The sequence below is a fragment of the Vipera berus genome (assembly GCF_964194415.1).
Source record: "Vipera berus genome assembly, chromosome: 1".
NCBI classification, from domain to species: domain Eukaryota; kingdom Metazoa; phylum Chordata; class Lepidosauria; order Squamata; family Viperidae; genus Vipera; species Vipera berus.
This window is the reverse complement of record NC_138202.1, coordinates 263,455,748-263,474,738: the sequence shown is the minus strand read 5'-3', so window position 1 is coordinate 263,474,738 and position 18,991 is coordinate 263,455,748. Positions and strand designations below refer to the sequence as shown.

The 18,991-nt window shown below is 37.8% G+C and overlaps 1 protein-coding gene across 2 annotated transcripts in view; it reads left to right on the top strand.

The window, feature by feature from the left end:
- The window catches only part of PTPRK (protein tyrosine phosphatase receptor type K), a 406,781-nt gene extending 388,041 nt beyond the window's left edge, over window positions 1-18,740 (top strand). For both annotated transcript variants that reach the window (XM_081312601.1, XM_081312600.1), the window contains exons 24-30: window positions 2,331-2,480; window positions 2,934-3,107; window positions 8,280-8,411; window positions 11,239-11,364; window positions 12,498-12,661; window positions 14,254-14,389; window positions 16,924-18,740. In XM_081312601.1, coding sequence (XP_081168727.1) covers window positions 2,331-2,480; window positions 2,934-3,107; window positions 8,280-8,411; window positions 11,239-11,364; window positions 12,498-12,661; window positions 14,254-14,389; window positions 16,924-16,977 — 936 coding nt within the window. In that variant the 3' untranslated portion in view covers window positions 16,978-18,740. The remainder of the gene's footprint in view (window positions 1-2,330; window positions 2,481-2,933; window positions 3,108-8,279; window positions 8,412-11,238; window positions 11,365-12,497; window positions 12,662-14,253; window positions 14,390-16,923) is intronic.
- Window positions 18,741-18,991: the final 251 nt, after the last annotated feature.

The following is an 18,991-nucleotide window of genomic DNA, read 5'->3' as shown; positions in this document are numbered from 1 at the left end:
GTTCCTGTTGGCCACTTTATGTTCAGAATATTGGACTGGGCAGGTCTAGGACCTGATCCAGTGGGGCTTTTCTGATATTGTTAACCAAAATGTCTGGGATCCTATCCTATAGACCACTGATGGCGAACCTTTTAGAGACTGAGTGCCCAAACTGCAAACCAAAGCTGACGTATGTATCGTTGGGTGCCTGGTGGGCGTGGCCCATTGGGTGGGCATGGCCCATTGGGTGGGCGTGGCTGTGGTGGTAACGGCAGACTGGGTAGGACTAAAAAGTTCAATCAATTCCAACTTTGTGAGATCTTTTTTTTCTGCGAGAAGTTGAAATTGATTGATTAAGTGAACTTTTTTTTTTCCACACGGCAGCGGAGGCCTAAAGTGAAAAGGTTTTATAAAATTCAGCTGAAGGCCTAGGACTGAGGTGAGGGTGTGCATGCCCACAGAGAGGGCTCTGCGTGCCACCTGTGGCACACGTGCCTTAGGTTCGCCACCACGGCTATAGACCTTAAAATTAAAATAGAAAAGGCACTGGAATTATTATACATTGACACCTAAACATATCAAGCTAATTGTATGATATAACTCAGGAGGGAAGCGCAAACATGAGGAATATATCACAATATTAGATGTCTTTTAATCAGGACCTGTCAGGAATAGACTTTTTCAGCCCTTTGGGAAGCTTCTTGACCAACTCTTTCTTGTGCCTGCCCTGCACTCTCATTTTTCTCCAGATTTTTTAGATGTGGGGAAAAGAACAGAATTTCTCTCTAGTCAATGGAATGTCAACGAAAAGGGACACTTTGCATGGCTTGCATCATCAGGACTTGCCTGGAAGCAACTTCAGCATTTGTTGAGTGTGCAAATTCTAGGGGGGAAAAACTTAAATTGGGGAATTTTGTTTCTGAATTTTTCTATTTCTAACACTCTCTGCCATCTTGGATCATGACATGACATTTTCATTTATAAAATAAAATAAAAAATATATACAGGTAATCCTTGACTTACAATCACAATGGAGGTCCAAAATTTCTGCTGCAAAGCAAGACAGTTGCTAAGTGAGTTGTGCCCCATTTTGTTACCTTTTGCCACAGTTGTTAAGTGAATCACTGCAGTTGTTTAGTAAATTATGTGGGGTTTTTTTTTTAAGTGAATCCGGCTTTCCCCCATTGACTTCACTTGTCGGAAGCTGGCTGGGAAGGTTATAAATGGTAATTGTGTAATCACAGGACAATGCAACAGTCATAAATACATGCCAGTTGCCAAGCATTTGAATGCTGCAAAGGTCTAAGTGTAAAAAAACGGCCATAAGTTACATTTTTCACTGCTGTTGTAACTTCGAACAGTCACTAAACAAATGGTTGTAAGTGAGGACTACCTGTACTTTCAAGCATACAACTTTATACAAATATAGCATACCACCAAAAGTGTTGGCAATATGCTGTATTTTTCATAAATGCGAGCAAAAACCTAATCATTCCCCAACATTATTTCTTTACCTTTGCCATTAAGTATTGTTGGGATTAAAATTTGCCACTCTTTAAAATGTATATTGATGGAAAAATATACAGTACTGTATCTCAGCTTGTGTAAGTGAGATGAACATTGTCTTTTTAAGCTTTCTTGAATAAGTGTGTTAATGGGAAAGTATCCAAAGGAGAGATTTTATTCCTTTAAAAACCATTTAAAACTAGTTCCTTCAAAAACTATTCTCCAAAGCACCCAAAGGCAGGACAAGAAGCAATGGATGGAAACTAATCAAGGAGAGAAGCAACCTAGAACTAAGGAGAAACTTCCTGACAGTTAGAACAATTAACCAGTGGAACAACCTGCCTCCAGAAGCTGTGAATGCTCCAACACTGGAAGTTTTTAAGACTAGACTGGACAGCCATTTGTCCAAAATGGTATAGGGTTTCCTGCCTGAGCAGGGGGTTGGACTAGATGACCTCCAAGGTCCCTTCCAACTTTATTATTATTATTATTATTATTATTATTATTATTATTATTATTATTATTATTATTATTATTATTATTATTATTATTATTATCATCATCATCATCATCATCATCATCATCATCATCATCATTGCAGGACTCAGTAATTAAAATCCTGTGAAAAGTTAGAAAAAAGACACATCCTAACCAATAAAATTAGCTCAACAGAGTTAGCTGGAGAAGTGGTGAAAGACTTTCTTTTATTAGAATTGCTGCTTTCAATTGCTGCTACACACCAACCAGGTGCTGAGGATTCTGTAATTTGTATTCCTATGCCGAGGAAGAGGTTGGATCTGTCCTACTGTAGGATTCCCAAACTTCTTCTGTTCCTTCTCTGGCAGGAACAGTATATCTTTATTCATGATGCCATCTTGGAAGCCTGCTTATGTGGAGAAACTGCCATTCCAGTTTGTGAATTTAAAGCTGCATATTTTGACATGATTCGAATAGACTCTCAGACAAACTCTTCACATCTTAAAGATGAATTCCAGGTACATTCATTGGTTGATGTCATTTTAGAAACACAGTTTCTTTGCTTCCTAAAATACAGAATGTGTTGTACCTCCTGTGTCAGATTCCTAATGTATTTGTCCTTTTCTTTCATTGTGTTATTTCATGTTTGGATATGGGGAATATCACTGTGTGATTGTATTCATTGTAGGCTGCCAGTTCATTTGTACGTGGATGATTTTTGGCCTACCAGGAGCATTTTTTTTATTTTAGATAAGCGTAAAGTACAGGGTATGAATTTTACAGGATGATTTCCAATTTCATATATGCAGATTCTCCCTCCATACTCCTGAATAAACAGAAGTAAATGTGCTTTTGCTTTCTTTGTGGCTTTCAGTGTTGTCACCTTGCCTGTATCCTTTATGCCCAAATCTCTTTGAGTTAGGTACACAATGTCAATAAATATAATAATAAATATTTCTTTTGCCTTGTAGACCCTGAATTCTGTGACTCCTCGGCTACAAGCCGAAGACTGCAGCATCGCATGCTTGCCAAGAAATCATGACAAAAACCGCTTTATGGATATGCTGCCACCTGACAGATGTCTGCCTTTCTTAATTACTATTGACGGTGAGAGCAGCAATTACATCAATGCTGCCCTTATGGATGTAAGTGACTATTTTACTTGACTAGATGCGAAATATGCAATAGAATTGTTGGTACTTGAAAAAAAATTAATTCACACTTATTCTGATGTGCTGCATTTTTTTTAATCAAGAACCTAAAAATACTGGTTTTTCTGACTTTATGAATATTATAAATTTTCTGTAGTTTTTTAGAGTTGGAAATTGCTGAAGGGAAACGTTAGAAGACCCTAAAATATATTTATAAATATATATTTTAATGCAGCCAGTAAGTACCTTTGTATTTTGAGGAAACAACCACTTGCCACCTGCCAAAGTACTCATGGTTATATACACCTAAAACCCAAAACGGTTATTTACCACATTATAATTCATTAATATTTATACAGTTATTACTAAAATTTAAAACAACAAAAATAACAAGGCATCCCAAATGATCCTAGCCTTGAAAGGCCCTTCTGAACAATTGTCCTTTCCCTTCAGAAGAAGTTAGAAAATTCCAAAAAAAAACCAGAAAGAAGAGATCTTTCATCTTGCCGCTTGCAACCCCTTCTGAGCTTTTCAAAAAAAATCAGAAGCAAGAAAAAGTGGAAGCTCATATTTCTTCAACTTTTCTGGGCAGTACAGCATGGAAAACTGGGCCCATAGTGGCTTCTAGAGAGAAAGCCTAAGTTAGGCATGTCTCATTCTTTTGTACCATTTCCCTCTGGGCAATGTAGCATCAAGCAATTTATCCTAGGAAGAACATCCTATTATCTTTTAACATTTCCTTCCAAGAGGTATGATAGGGGAAATTGGGTCAAATAATTTAATCCTTTACACCAACCAGTAGATAGGCAAAAGTATCAGGCAGCATTTCTCTCTAAGAAGCTACTGTATTGTGATTTTTTAAAAACTTTCTTTTACTCCTCTTACTTCCTTCTCCTAAATAATTAAGTCTAATTCTGCTTCTGCATACAAAGATACCCACTCCAGTATCTTTGCCATGAAAACCCTATGGACAGTACCAAAAGGCAAAACGATATGACGCTGGAAGATGAGCCCCTCAGGTCGGAAGGCGTCCAATATGCTACTGGGGAAGAACAGAGGGCTAGTACTAGTAGCACCAGAAAGAATGAAGCGACTGGGCCAAAGCCGAAAGGACGCTCAGCTGTGGATATGTCTGGTGGTGAAAGGAAAGTCCGATGCTGTAAAGATTTTTTCTCCATAGGAACCTGGAATGTAAGATCCATGAATCAAGGCAAGCTGGACGTGGTCAAACAAGAGATGACAAGACTGAACATCAACATCTTAGGTATCAGCGAACTAAAATGGACAGGAATGGGTGAATTTAATTCAGATGACCATCAGGTATACTACTGCGGGCAAGAATCCCTCAGAAGAAATGGAGTAGCCTTCATAGTCAATAAAAGAGTAAGAAAAGCAATACTGGGATACAATCCTCAAAATGACAGAATGATCTCAGTTCGAATCCAAGGCAAACCATTCAATATCACAGTAGTCCAAGTCTATGCCCCAACCACCGGTGCTGAAGAGGATGAAATTGACCGGTTCTATGAAGCCCTACAGCACCTTATAGAACTAACACCAAAAAATGATGTCCTTATCATCATGGGGGATTGGAATGCTAAAGTAGGAAGCCAAAAGATAACTGGAATAACAGGCAAGTTTGGCCTTGGAGTACAAAATGAAGCAGGGCACAGGCTGATAGAATTTTGTCAAGAGAATACGATGGTCATAGCAAACACTCTTTTCCAACAACCCAAGAGACGGCTCTACACATGGACATCACCAGACGGTCAACACAGAAATCAGATTGACTATATGCTCTGCAGCCAAAGATGGAGAAGCTCTATACAGTCAGTAAAAACAAGACCAGGAGCTGACTGTGGCTCAGACCATGAGCTTCTTGTTGCAAAGTTTAGGCTTAAACTGAAGAAAGTAGGGAAAAGCACCAGGCCAGTCAGGTATGAATTAAATCATATCCCCGTTGAATATACAGTAGAGGTGACAAATAGATTTAAGGAATTAGATCTGATAGACAGGGTGCCTGAAGAACTATGGACAGAGGTTCGCAACATTGTACAACAGGTAGCAACCAAAACCATCCCAAAGAAAAAGAAATGCAAGAAAGCAAAATGGCTGTCTGAGGAAGCTTTGCAAATAGCTGAGGAAAGGAGGGAAGAAAAAGGCAAGGGAGAAAAAGAAAGATACGCCCAATTGAACGCAGAATTCCAGAGAATAGCTAGAAGAGATAAGAATGCCTTCTTAAATGAACAGTGCAAAGAAATAGAAGAAAACAATAGAATAGGGAGGACCAGAGATCTTTTCAAGAAAATTGGAGAGATGAAGGGAACGTTCAATGCAAAAATGGGCATGATAAAGGACCAAAATGGCAGGGACCTAACAAAGACAGAAGAGATTAAGAAGAGATGGCAAAATTACACAGAAGAACTATACAAGAATGAGCTTAACGTCCCTGATAATCACAATGAGGTGGTCACTGACCTCGAGCCAGACATCCTAGAATGTGAAGTGAAGTGGGCCTTAGAAAAGCTGAGCAACAACAAAGCTAGTGGAGGTGACAGTATTCCAGCTGAGCTATTCAAAATCTTAAAAGACGATGCAGTAAAAGTGCTACACTCAATTTGCCAGCAAATTTGGAAAACTCAACAGTGGCCACAGGATTGGAAAAGATCAGTTTACATTCCAATTCCAAAGAAAGGCAGTGCCAAAGAATGTTCAAACTATCGCACCATTGCACTCATTTCTCATGCTAGTAAAGTTATGCTTAAAATCCTTCAAGCTAGACTTCAGCAGTATGTGGATCGAGAACTACCAGAAGTACAGGCAGGATTTCGAAGAGGCAGAGGAACTAGAGATCAAATAGCCAACATACGCTGGATCATGGAGAAAGCTAGAGAGTTCCAGAAAAACATCTACTTCTGCTTCATTGACTATGCTAAAGCCTTTGATTGTGTGGATCATAACAAACTGTGGCAAGTTCTTAAAGAGATGGGAGTACCAGAACATCTTATTTGTCTCTTGAGAAACCTATATGCGGGCCAAGAAGCAACAGTGAGAACTGGACACGGAACCACTGATTGGTTCCAAATTGGGAAAGGAGTCCGGCAAGGCTGTATACTGTCGCCTTGCCTATTTAACTTATATGCAGAGCACATCATGAGAAAGGCAGGGCTAGATGAATCAAAAGTTGGAATTAAGATTGCTGGAAGAAATATCAACAACCTAAGATATGCAGATGATACCACTCTAATGGCAGAAAGTGAAGAGGAACTGAAGAGTCTCTTGTTGCGAGTGAAGAAGGAGAGTGCAAAACTTGGGTTGAAACTAAACATTAAGAAAACCAAGATCATGGCATCCGGCCCTCTCAATTCCTGGCAAATAGATGGGGAAGAAATGGAGGTAGTGACAGATTTTATTTTCCTGGGCTCCAAGATCACTGCAGATGGGGACTGTAGTCAAGAAATTAAAAGACGCTTGCTCCTCGGGAGGAAAGCCATGGCAAATCTAGACAGCACACTAAAAAGCAGAGACATCACCCTGTCAACAAAAGTGCGTATAGTCAAGGCTATGGTCTTCCCAGTTGCAATGTATGGCAGTGAAAGTTGGACCATAAGAAAGGCTGAGCGCAAAAGAATTGAGGCCTTTGAACTCTGGTGCTGGAGAAGACTCCTGCGAGTCCCTTGGACTGCAAGGCGATCCAACCAGTCAGTCCTAGAGGAGATCAACCCTGACTGCTCTTTAGAAGGCCAGATCCTGAAGCTAAAACTCAAATACTTTGGCCACCTAATGAGAAGGAAGGACTCACTGGAGAAGAGCCTAATGCTGGGAAAGATTGAGGGCAATAGAAGAAGGGGACGACAGAGAATGAGGTGGCTGGATGGAGTCACTGAAGCAGTAGGCATGAGCTTAAATGGACTCCAGAAGATGGCAGAGGACAGGAAAGCCTGGAGGAACATTGTCCATAGGGTCGCGATGGGTCGGACACGACTTCGCAACTAACAACAAATACAAAGATAGGATGCAGGAGGTAATAGGAGTACATGTCACGTTCATTGTTTCTCATATACACCAACCATCCCCATAATGCAGTGCTCAGTTAGCTCAAAGGGACTAACCCAGGGGTGTCAAACTCAATTTCATTGAGGGCCGCATCAGCATTGCGGTTGCCCTCAGGGGGCCGGGTGGGTATGGCCAGGGTGGGCATGGCCTACTGGGTGGGTGTGGCTAGAGTGCATATGGCCTACTGGGTGGGCGTGGCCAGCTCTACATCATTCGCATCAAGGGTGCCTATGGGGGCCTGGGCAGGAGTGGGACAGATCTGAGGGTCTCTGGCAGAAGGAGGGTCTCTGGGCCAAGGCCAAGGCAGTGGGGTCCGTTTCCTCACTGTTTTCAGGATGGCTTCGCGGGCCGCATGAAACCACTTTACGGGCCGGATCCGGCCCCCGGGCCTTGTGTTTGACATGTCTGGACTAACCCATTAATCCATCTCTTGACAACCAGCATAATTCTTAAAAAAAACAAAACTGGTAGCTGTTCATGGCCAAGGTTTGCTGCCTTAAGATCTATCATGAGGATAAGTAAATCTATCATGCTTTTTTTCTTCCAATACAAGTAAACTAGAGTGAAAACAAAACCTTTAGAAGTTCCTCAGCTCTGGCCATGATTTAACTTTTTTAATTTCCTGAATCCATCCTATCCTCCTCAGAATGAAAGGAATGGATATTTTGTCATTTGTTTTGTTATTATTCTGGAGAATGGTGTAGTGCACAGGTCTGCAACCCGCGGCTCCGGAGCCGCATGCAGCTCTTTCAGCCGTCTCCTGCGGCTCCCAGTCCTCTGCCATGTGCAGTCCCCCCCAAAAAAAAACTGGGACTAAAAAAGTTCAACCAATCAATTCAAATATGCAGGGTAGGTGCATATCTCGCCTTGTCTCCACTCTTCAGTCAAACCCTGTTCTGCACACGCGCGCATGTACGCACATGTGCACACATTTTTTGCAGCTCCCAGTTTTTCCTTTTGTGAGGGAACCGGTTCCAAGTGGCTCTTTCACTGTTTCAGGTTGCTGACCCCTGGTGTAGTGGTTGTGTAAGATTTATCTATTTATTTGATGAGGGAGAAATTTCTGCCTGCATTTCTATTTTATTTGTATTTATCTATTTTTAAATACAGAGCTACAGACAACCTGCTGCATTCATTGTCACACAGCATCCTCTGCCGAACACTGTGAAAGATTTCTGGAGATTAGTCTACGATTATGGCTGTACCTCTCTCGTGATGTTAAATGAAGTTGATTTAGCACAAGTAAGATCTTGATGCTGACAGAGTTTGTGCAATTCTCCTCAAAAGGATCGATCTTTTCTTTCAGTAGAAAATTTTGCTCGTGTTTGGTTTGAAATGGCATTATGTTCTGTATACAGTACCTTGCATAGAGATCTGAACTACAGTTGGTTTCCACATAGATATAGATATATTGTACATATAGACACACACATACATAACATATATAGACTCATGTGCCTTCCTTACATAGATTTAGATAAATATTTTTCTTCCTAGCATTTTGCTGCAGGTGCAGAGTCTGCTTTTGTTTTTATCAATTCCACTGGTTGTGACAGGAATTGACCAACCAACTTGTCACCTGAGCCTGGCATTATGGGCTGAGGTAGAGTCATTCTCCCTCGGTCAGCTTTAGGCAAAAATCTAACTCACAATCTTTTAATTTCTAGTCTGGTGCCTTAACCACTGGACAAAAGTGTCTCTCACATTTTGATATCTATAGATGTAGATATATAGATAAATATGAAAGGAACATTTCTGAAGCATTTCTGAAAATGCTTGGATACCTACAGCAATTTGGAAGTAACAACTTTTACATATATGGACATACTTTTAGATCCTAAATCCACTAACATGCTTTTAAAATATAATCATAATGTAACTAACTAGCCAGTAGGAATGTATATTGAGTTCAACTTCAGACGGAGTCAGGAGAGCATCAAATCTAGACCATGATCTGTACATGAGCCTTTCTGAAGTTTTCAGTATTATTTCAAATTAATAAGCAAATGTAAAGCATGTCCACAGATATTGATATATATTCTCCATGAGCCTGTGAGGTAAGAAACACTACTATATTTAGGAGTGGTGAAGAAGAAGGGTACACTGAAATTTAGATTTAACAGCCCATGAGGGGGAAGGGCGTCCATTATTCTTGAGTCACAAATTATTTCATTTGCAACTGTCCGTATTATTTGTATAATGCAAATATACTAGGCAAATGACATTAATTAATGGACTAATTTGCCATAATGTAAAGTTAACTGCTTCATTAAAACTACTTTGGATATAACAAACTAATCTGCTATTTCAGGGAGATGTATCAACAGAAATCTGATCCCCACTATCCACAATCTGCTAAACGGACATTTGTTAAATTAAGGTTTTACTTTGCTAATGTTTACTCACATTAAATGATTTTGCTAAGACTTCAGTCATAAATTTTCATGAGGCAATGCTGAACAATGTATCAAACCTTTGTTCTGCCATTTGATAATTCAATATTATTTATTGATACTTTTTCCTGGGAACAAGTTTGATTTTCTGGTAAAGATTTTGGTATCTTGGTATAGCAGTTGGTGCTGTGTCAGAAAGCACTGGTCATTCAATTGTTTTGTCTCAACTATAGTTTTTTTTTGTGGGTTTTTTTTTTTGTTCCACCACATCCATCATCTATCCTGTTTACTGGATTTTCTGTCTTTAGCCTCAGTTGAGCATAGGACCCGTGGTGGTGCAGTGGTTAGAATGTAGTACTGCAGGCTGATTTTGCTGACTCGATTCAATTCTCACTGGCTCAAGGTTTGACTCAGCCTTCCATCCTTCTGAGGTTGGTAAAATGAGGACCCAGATTGTTGGGGGCAATATGCTGACTCTGTAAACCCCTTGGAGAGGGCTGTAAAGCAGAGGTCCCCAACCTTTTGGGCACCAGGGACCAGTTCCATGGAGAGAGGTTTTTCTGCGGACCAGAGGGTGCGTGGTTTTGTATGCTAAATTCTTTAAAATTTATCCACATTCTACACCCTGCAGTTATTCTTGTGATATTTATAGATTTCTTGCCTAGGTATATGTAAATAGTATTAGTATTGAGCATTTAAAATAAATAAATGGAAGTAGGGAAGAAGGGAGGAAAGGAAAGAAGGAAGTAGAGAGAAAAGTATATCACCATGTCCACATCTCAGTACTCCCTTATATAAAAAGCTTTACTATTATTTTTTCAATGTTTCAGGTTTCTAAACTAGGGCCATCTCCATTGTGTATCGTTTTCAAAACAGTGCCCCACCCCCAAAAGCTTTAGGACAGGCATGTCAAACTGCTGGCATATGGGCCGGATGCGTCACACTGAAACCATGCCCACCCCATTGCTGGCAATGGGAAAAAAGTCATGGTACGTCATGCAACATCACGTGATGTCATGAGTTTGACATGCCTGCTTTAGGTGATACCTAAAATGTTTCCTATTTTGGAAGATTCAGATACTGTTCTTGCACAAATATCCATTCATGAATTAATCTGAAATACAGCAAGGTAACAAATAAAAAGCAAAAAGCTATGATTTTTGAATCTTAGCCAACTGAACTAAGATTTGCTATTTGGGTCTCCAATTCAACTGGAAAATCTCCATATTAGTACAATGTAAATTGGGCTGCTTGTCAAGCTATCAGATTGGACCAGGTATATTATTATCAAGGCACACCCCTGCTGGCTAATAGATATTCTGTACTGTAAAATAAAACATTTAATGTAAAAGAGACTGCTAAGAAGATGAGGTTTCATATATTGAATCTGTTGTCCTCCTTCCAGATGTGAGCCAGTTTAATTAAGCATGAGAACTGTGAGTTCCATCAGCAGTTGCAATTAATAGAAGAGTTGGGTAATTAAAACTGCTTTACCATGCAAAAGTGGAACAATGTGATTCCTCCTCCCCCCCCCCATCTTCTGTTGCTGTATTTGCATAAGGATTAAGCTATCATGATTCTGGTATCTTAATTAAAAGACGCTGTAATTTATGGTGATTTAGCACAATGTCTAAAGCTGCTTAAGTTTATACATACATTTACTTAATGTCACACAGGGTTGCCCGCAATATTGGCCAGAAGAAGGAATGCTGAGATATGGTCCTATACAGGTTGAGTGCATGTCCTGCTCCATGGAGTGTGACGTAATCAATAGAATTTTCAGGATATGCAATTTAACAAGGGTAAGGCACGTTTACTGAGCTATTGTAATAGACTTCCATATTCAGCAAAACATTTTTACAAAAATTAAAGGGCTTACTGTGTGGTAGGGTCTCTCAACTTTGGTAACTTTAAAACATATGGCCCTCAACTCCTACAATTCAAGTTCTTTCAGCTACATTATACTTGCTGGACCTGTTAGCCATTTCAAGAAAATTATCTTTTCCCTGGCTTGTTCCATAATCACAAAGGCTCTGGAACTTATTCATTTTGAGTTCAGGAGGCATTGTAAGCAGCACAGTCTTCTTAATTCAAATGGGTATTTTCCTTAGACTAGAGGTCTAATATGACCCTAAAAAAAGTCATGGCTCCAACAGTATGATAGGCATACCCATGTCAGATCCAAATACCGCACACCTGCAACTGAAAATAAATACTGTATTTTATTTAATTCTAGCAGCTGTCCCTTTCTCTGGAAATCCCCTCATCTGTTCCCAGAAACTTTCTCACGCTTTCCTCAGAAGGTACAGGAGTTTGCAGTAAAAATCCTGTAATAATTAGAATTGCAGAGGATCAGATTACTTTTGCATTAAAAAGCTACAACATTTTACTATCTGCCAGCCTAATCTCTCACGGGGTTTTTGAAAAGATGTAAAACTTTGAATACCTTGCTTTGCATCTAAAGCAGCACCTAAAATTAATTTGTGGCATTGGTAATTGAGCTACATTTTCTCTAATAAAAATGGGTATTCCCACCACCACCACCACCACCACAATAAAGCCCTTTGGACCAGACTGTTTATAGAAATTTGACTAAATAATTTGCAAATTTTTATCCTGGGTTTATTATGTGAGATGGCTGGCTATACAAATGTGATAAATAAACAATATTTTGAAGAATATTTTTTTCCCTGTGGCACTAGTGCAAGCTGAGTTATAAATTAACCTACATTGCGAACCAACTCTTCTCCATCTTCATACTTTTGTAACTGTGCAGAGTAAAAAATTGTCACCATGCTTTCTGCTATCCTGCCTGATGAACTGGAAAACTAGTCTGCCATTAACTTTTAATTAGCCTTAATATAGCATTCATTCTTTTGTAACTTCATGGTATTGTCTGCAGTAGGTATGAAATTGTGTTTTTTTTTTTCATTAGCCTCAAGAAGGTTACCTGATGGTTCAGCAATTCCAGTACCTGAGTTGGGCACCTCATAGGGATGTGCCAGGTTCCAAGAGGTCATTCTTAAACTTAATTCTTCAAGTGGAAAAGTGGCAAGAAGAATGTGAAGAAGGGGAAGGGAGAACCATAATTCATTGTCTGTAAGTGTAATTTAATATTTTAATCCTATTTATTATCCTCATACTGTTGAATGGAATTTCATGTAGGTGAATGTTCTAGGTATGTCTCATTAACAGAACAATAGTGTGTACTCCTATTTCTCTAGTTAAAGAGGAATATTTCTACTTCCCAAGAACAATGTGTGCCTTTCTCATTTTATGGTAGCATATCTTATTTGATGATATTGGACACTTGAACAGGGTTATTTAGATTAATAAACATAATGGGAAAATGAGGTATATTTCAGGCCACATTGTATACCTGCCACCTCAAGCATTTAGAACAGGGGTCTTCAAACCCGGCCCTTTTATGACTCATGGACTTCAACTCCCAGAATTCCTCAGCCAGCATGCCTGGCTGAGGAATTCTGGGAGTTGAAGTCCATGAGTCACAAAAGGGCTGAGTTTGAAGACCCCTGATTTAGAACTACTTTCCAAGCAAAATCTTTCGTAAAACCATTGGACATTGACCAAATTTACGTTCCTCTCTCTAATAGTGCCCCATGCCAGACAATTTTGTTAGGGCTAAAAATATATTGATTTTAGAGACTGAAATCATCAATATTTAAGTAAATTTCTTCTTTCTCTCTTCCTCTCCCTCTCCCTCCTTCTTCCTCTCCCTCTCTCTTCCCCCCCCCACTACTCATTTCCAACATGTTGCTGTTCAGTTATGACCTAAATAGAGTCACACTCTTATTAAGCTGAAGAAACAGAAACTGAGCCCAAATAAAAGAAGGGTATTATTAGGTAACAGGTTATCAAGGAAAAAAAGAAGGATGATATAAAACCATAATAGGAGATAACCAAAAGCTAATTACATGTCTTTCAAAAAGACATGAAGGAGTAGTGATGGGACATTTTAATTATTTCACATCTGTTGGGAGATAAACTCTTTCAAACATGGTCCTTTCAAGAAAATAATTGATCTGTCTCTCTGACAATCCTTCATTGGGTTTAACAAGACATGAGCGATCAGCTCTGCTTGACTTAATCTTAATCAACAGGGAAAACAAAAGTGGTAGGACAATTGAGGAAAAACAACATGTACAGATGAAATTCTTTACATTCAGGAATACGGAAGCCTAATGCAATCAAACACATATGTTAGACCCCAATATGGTGAATCTGAATAACCTCAAAGCAATTGCTACTAGAAAACCATGATGAGAGGAACTGAAGCCAAACATGAACCCCACAAAAGATATACTTAAAGCACCATTACAAGCAATTGGGGTGGGGCAGAGATGGAAAAGAAGAAGTCAGAAGAAGCCAGAAAAGTTGAGTGAAAATCTAAAAATGGAAAGGGGAGATAACGGAAGTGGACAGAAGGTCAGGTCACTAAGGAAAACACATAATAATAATCTATATGTGTAGAACTAATGATAGGAAAGCTAAAATTCAGAATGAGCAGAGATTGATGAAGGATAAGACTAAGAACTACAAATAGGAGATGCTTAAGTATCTTGGGAACATGCTAACCAATAACAAGAACAGGCAGAGTTGCTCAATTCCAAACTGATTCAGCCTTCTTTATAAAGGAACTATTTTTTGTTAACCATTCTTTTCATATTTAGGAACGGCGGTGGACGAAGCGGGATGTTTTGTGCCATAGGCATTGTAGTGGAAATGGTCAAAAGGCAAAACGTCATTGATGTTTTCCACGCAGTAAAAACTTTACGGAACAGTAAGCCTAACATGGTAGAAACACCGGTAAGTTATGTTCTATGGTAATCAAATAAACAAAAGCATGAAAATCATGTAAGTCTAAATAAAATCATTTTTCCAAGACTCCAGAAATACAGAATATGATCAATTAATTATCAACATATCAAAATAATTAGAATACATCTAGAATGTATTAATACTGAACTATAGCTCTATACATATTCCCATGCACCGAATGCATGCTGAAGTTCAAAGTCTTTAGTCACCACTGAAAGATCTAGGTCTTTGATAAATATGAAAGATTGTGGTTTCAAAATAATCACTGGAAACATCTTTCTCTCTCTTTAACTTCCTGTCCCAATTTGACTCATAAGACACAGTTTCAGGTAGTTTGGGGTTGCTATCATCTCAATGCTAAGAGGAGTCATTGGAGAATTGTAGCTTGTAAAGTAGTGGATGACCTTTTGGGGAAAAGGCATCAAATTGTTTCTTTTTAACAACGTATGTAGTTATAGATGATTTAAACCAGAAATCAACCTGAAATGCTAATTTTTGTCAAGAAAATTTCAGACATTTCTGTGGAATTAAAATAGTTTGATATCCAGGCAAACCACCATTTACCTATCTCTGCCAAAAAAAACTTACATAGAGAATTTCCAGTCTTATGGAAGGCATCATCCAAAATTCTTTTAAAACTTCAAATGATTTCATGTACTGTTTCATGGGCTCTTGCCGTTTTTTTAAATTATATTTAATAGAGGAAATGAGAGTGAGTGAAAGAGATGATGTTTATACAAAAAAGAAGAAAAAACCTAGATATATTATGGTGATTTAGTCAAAGGAAATATTACAAAAGATGAGAAAATGGTTAATTACCAAAAAAGGAAGAAAAAGATCCATATAATATTCATAGGTTAATATAGACTTGCACATTTTAAAACTGCAGACACTTAAAATGTAGAAATTAAGCTTTTCTGCAGTGCATCAGAATGAAGTAAGATGTGCTTATTGCCAGTACTAATTTGAAACCTATGATTCTATGGCCTTTGACTATTGAAGGCATTTTTTAAAAATTCTTTGAACTCAGTTCCATAACCATAATCAGTCTACATCGCCCAGCCTCTCAAATTATGGAAACAATCCTAAATAAAAGCAATAGAATCCCATATCAACTCTAGTACTTCTGATGTGGGATTTTTTAAAACAACTGACATACTTCTTGCAAACAGAAAAGGCATAATTAGTATATTTGCCTAGTATGTATTTGTTTTCCTAAAATATTAGAGCATATAAATGGGAAGGAGTAAAGAATGGGAAGCAGGAAGGAAAACCAATGGCCCTGAGGATGAAAAGACAGAAAGAAAGGAGAACTAGGATCAGGTTTGGGGCAAGAGAGGGGACATTATGGCCCTTGAACTCCTACCATTCTTGGCCAATTATGGCAAGAGTTGTAGTCTACGATCATCTGTGGAATAATAGATGAAAAATAACATTTCCCCCCTTTGGCTACCACCACTATAATTATTTGTAAATCCATTTTGTATCCTTTCATTTGCAGAATATTCACATTAGTAGATTTATGCACTGGTTTGGTTTTGTTCTCCTAGAATGGAGAAGGGCAGTTCCATGGATCTGTGTTTTATATCTTCCCCACTTATAATTTAAAACCACTTCAGAACACATACTTTATAATCAGTGTTGTTTATTTTAGTATTTCTAGCTTGCTATGATTTCTAACAGGTTTGATTATACGTAAAAGCACAAAGCAATGGTGCTATTCTATTGCAGTCTGTGCAGCTGCCAAAGTGGGATATTTTCAAGGTCATGCTCTATGTGGGCAAAATGCTTGATTGCATCCCCAAAAGCTGTTAAGCTGGGAGAAGGAACCAGCCAAGGAAACTAGCCAAATATACTCACCTGATCTCCACTCACCATGTTAATCAGAGAACTAGAACAAAAATGTATTTTAAAAATCTTTTCCCACATCCTGTTAAGTGCTGTATGGTGGTATTTTCTACACCTGGTAGGAAGGGTGGGTAACTTTTTTTAAAAAATCAGATAAAGAGTTGGCATTTCTTTTCATCGCTCAGAATATTGTTCCTTCCAGTTCATGGGCCTTGGTATTATAAACTATGTATGTTGACTTATTCAAATTCCTATCTTTTTTTTTATTGGAGGGTCTTAGATTTGCTAGACTTACTTTTATGTTTCATTCAGTTTGGTGTAATACCAGCTATAGTATTTAAAAAAGAGAGAGGTTTGTCAGGTGATAAATGAATGTTAATATATTATTATTATTATTATTATTATTATTATTATTATTATTATTATTATTATTATTATTATTATTATTATGAAATAGCAGAAGTATTCTTTGGTTGACAAATAACTAGCAATGGGCATCATAGTGAGATATGAAGCCATTGATAGTAAGGAATTCCAATTATTTTTTTAACAAAAATTATAGACAAAAATAAACAACATGCAATTAAGTCTATGGAACAATAGTGTTTCTTTCATTTTCCTTCCTCCACAAATGCAATATAACTTGTTTTGTTTTTTGTTTTTTGCTCTCTTAGGAACAATATCGTTTCTGCTATGATGTTGCACTGGAGTACCTTGAATCATCTTAATACGAAAGGATAAATACAATCAAGTGAACCAAATAATATGAAATTTAATAAACTGTGTTTTGGCATCCTCTATTGAACCTATGAAGAAATGTTTTAGTGAAGGGGAAACTTAATTTTTAAATGCAAAAGTATTTTTCTTAATAAATGGTGTAATATATATATATATATATATATATATATATATATATATATATATATATATATATATATATATATATATATATATATATATATATATATATATATATATATATATATATATATATATATATATATACACCCATACATACACACACACACACACACACACACACATACAGTTCGAAAGCACGTAAAAATGCAAGTAGAAAAATAGGGACCACTACGGTGGGAAGGTAACAGCGTTCTGTGCGCCTTTGGCGTCTAGTCATGCCATACACACACAAACACACACACTGTTATATACATACATACACACACACACACACACACACACACACACTGTTCTGTCCCTGTACACAATCTGAATATAGTGCCACAAAAATGAATTAAGAGTCAAGGCAGAGCACATCTGCTATTCAAAGTAAAACTTTCCAGTGTTTGCATATTCCGCAGTCTCTCGGCTACATTAGTTCTGTCATCTGTTGCATGTATCTATTCTAGTGAATGTTTTATTTCAGACTTGTTCCTAATTTCATACTGTTAAAAGGTTTTAAAAATACTGTATACAGATGGATAATCTGTAGATTTTATGTGCTGCAAGAATATATATATATATATATAGAGAGAGAGAGAGATACAGACACACATACCGCAAACATTTAAAAAATGGCATATTTTGTTTTACTGTGCAATGACAGCCTGATAAAGGTTCTTTATAAAGAAATTCAAACATAAACCAAAGACTCAAGTGTAAATATGTTTATATAGGAAAGAAAGCACATTGTATTTATTGTTTACTGACATTCCTTTTATGATGGTTGGACAGAACCATTTTTTTCTTAGAAACATTGTTGCTGAAATCAAGTGTAAATGATTTTTGTAGATTATTTTTTGTATGTATTGTGTAAGTAGAAGGAGAGAGAATGAAAAGATCTTTTATGGATAGACCAGAAAACATTGATATACTTTTTTGGTTGGTGTGTGTACACGCTTATGAATGAAATTCACGTAAACAAGAAAAAGAAACCAAACGTAAAACTTCTTTCCCAGACTATATACCGTAGTCTTTTTTTTCAGTTTATAGTAATAAGAAATCGAATAGAAACTGCACATATATATATCTTTGGGAGTTTCATTAATTTTTTTAAGGAGTAAGTGGGTTAATAATGAATGCTTGACACACAGAGCAAGTACAAAAATAAATAAAAATGCAAGTTAATAACATTTATTTTAATGTTTACAGTTGAGGCACAAGTTCTAGGCCACCACACCATGCATTGTTCCCTTCTGTAATACTGGAGGAATCTTCTGATCCTCAGTTGTTACTTCCCGGCTGAGCCAAGCTTTGGTCAAAGGCTTCAAAGAAGCTCCAGCTTTTCTCCCAGTGGTAGTCTAGATTTGTGAAAATGGTAGCTTTGTGTTCTGACAAAGCCAAAGTGGATTGAATCAATTCAAGAGTTAGGTGATAGCTTTGGTATGTTTTTTACTTTGCTCTTCATATGCACATTCATAAGCCTGGACATATTTTCATAATGAAAAAACATTTACTGTGTCCTGTTGATTTTTTTTATCAAGAGTAAATGATAAGGTGCTGATAAATATTCATGTAAAATAAGAGTGAATTAAAGAAGTTTTATAAAATATTGAGTTCATATGTCCTATTTTGATTACACTTATTCCTTTATTAAAAGAAACACACTGTTGTGGCCCCGACCCCCGCGCCTGTCCTAACCGAGGAAGAGGACTCTGAGGATGATGGGGTGGGACTGGCAAGGCCTCCCTCTCTGGGGCCCTCCTCTCTGGCAAGGCCTCTGTCTCCATCTGAAGGCCGAGAGGAGAAGCCTGGGAGTAGCCAGGCTGGGGGGGAGCTCGA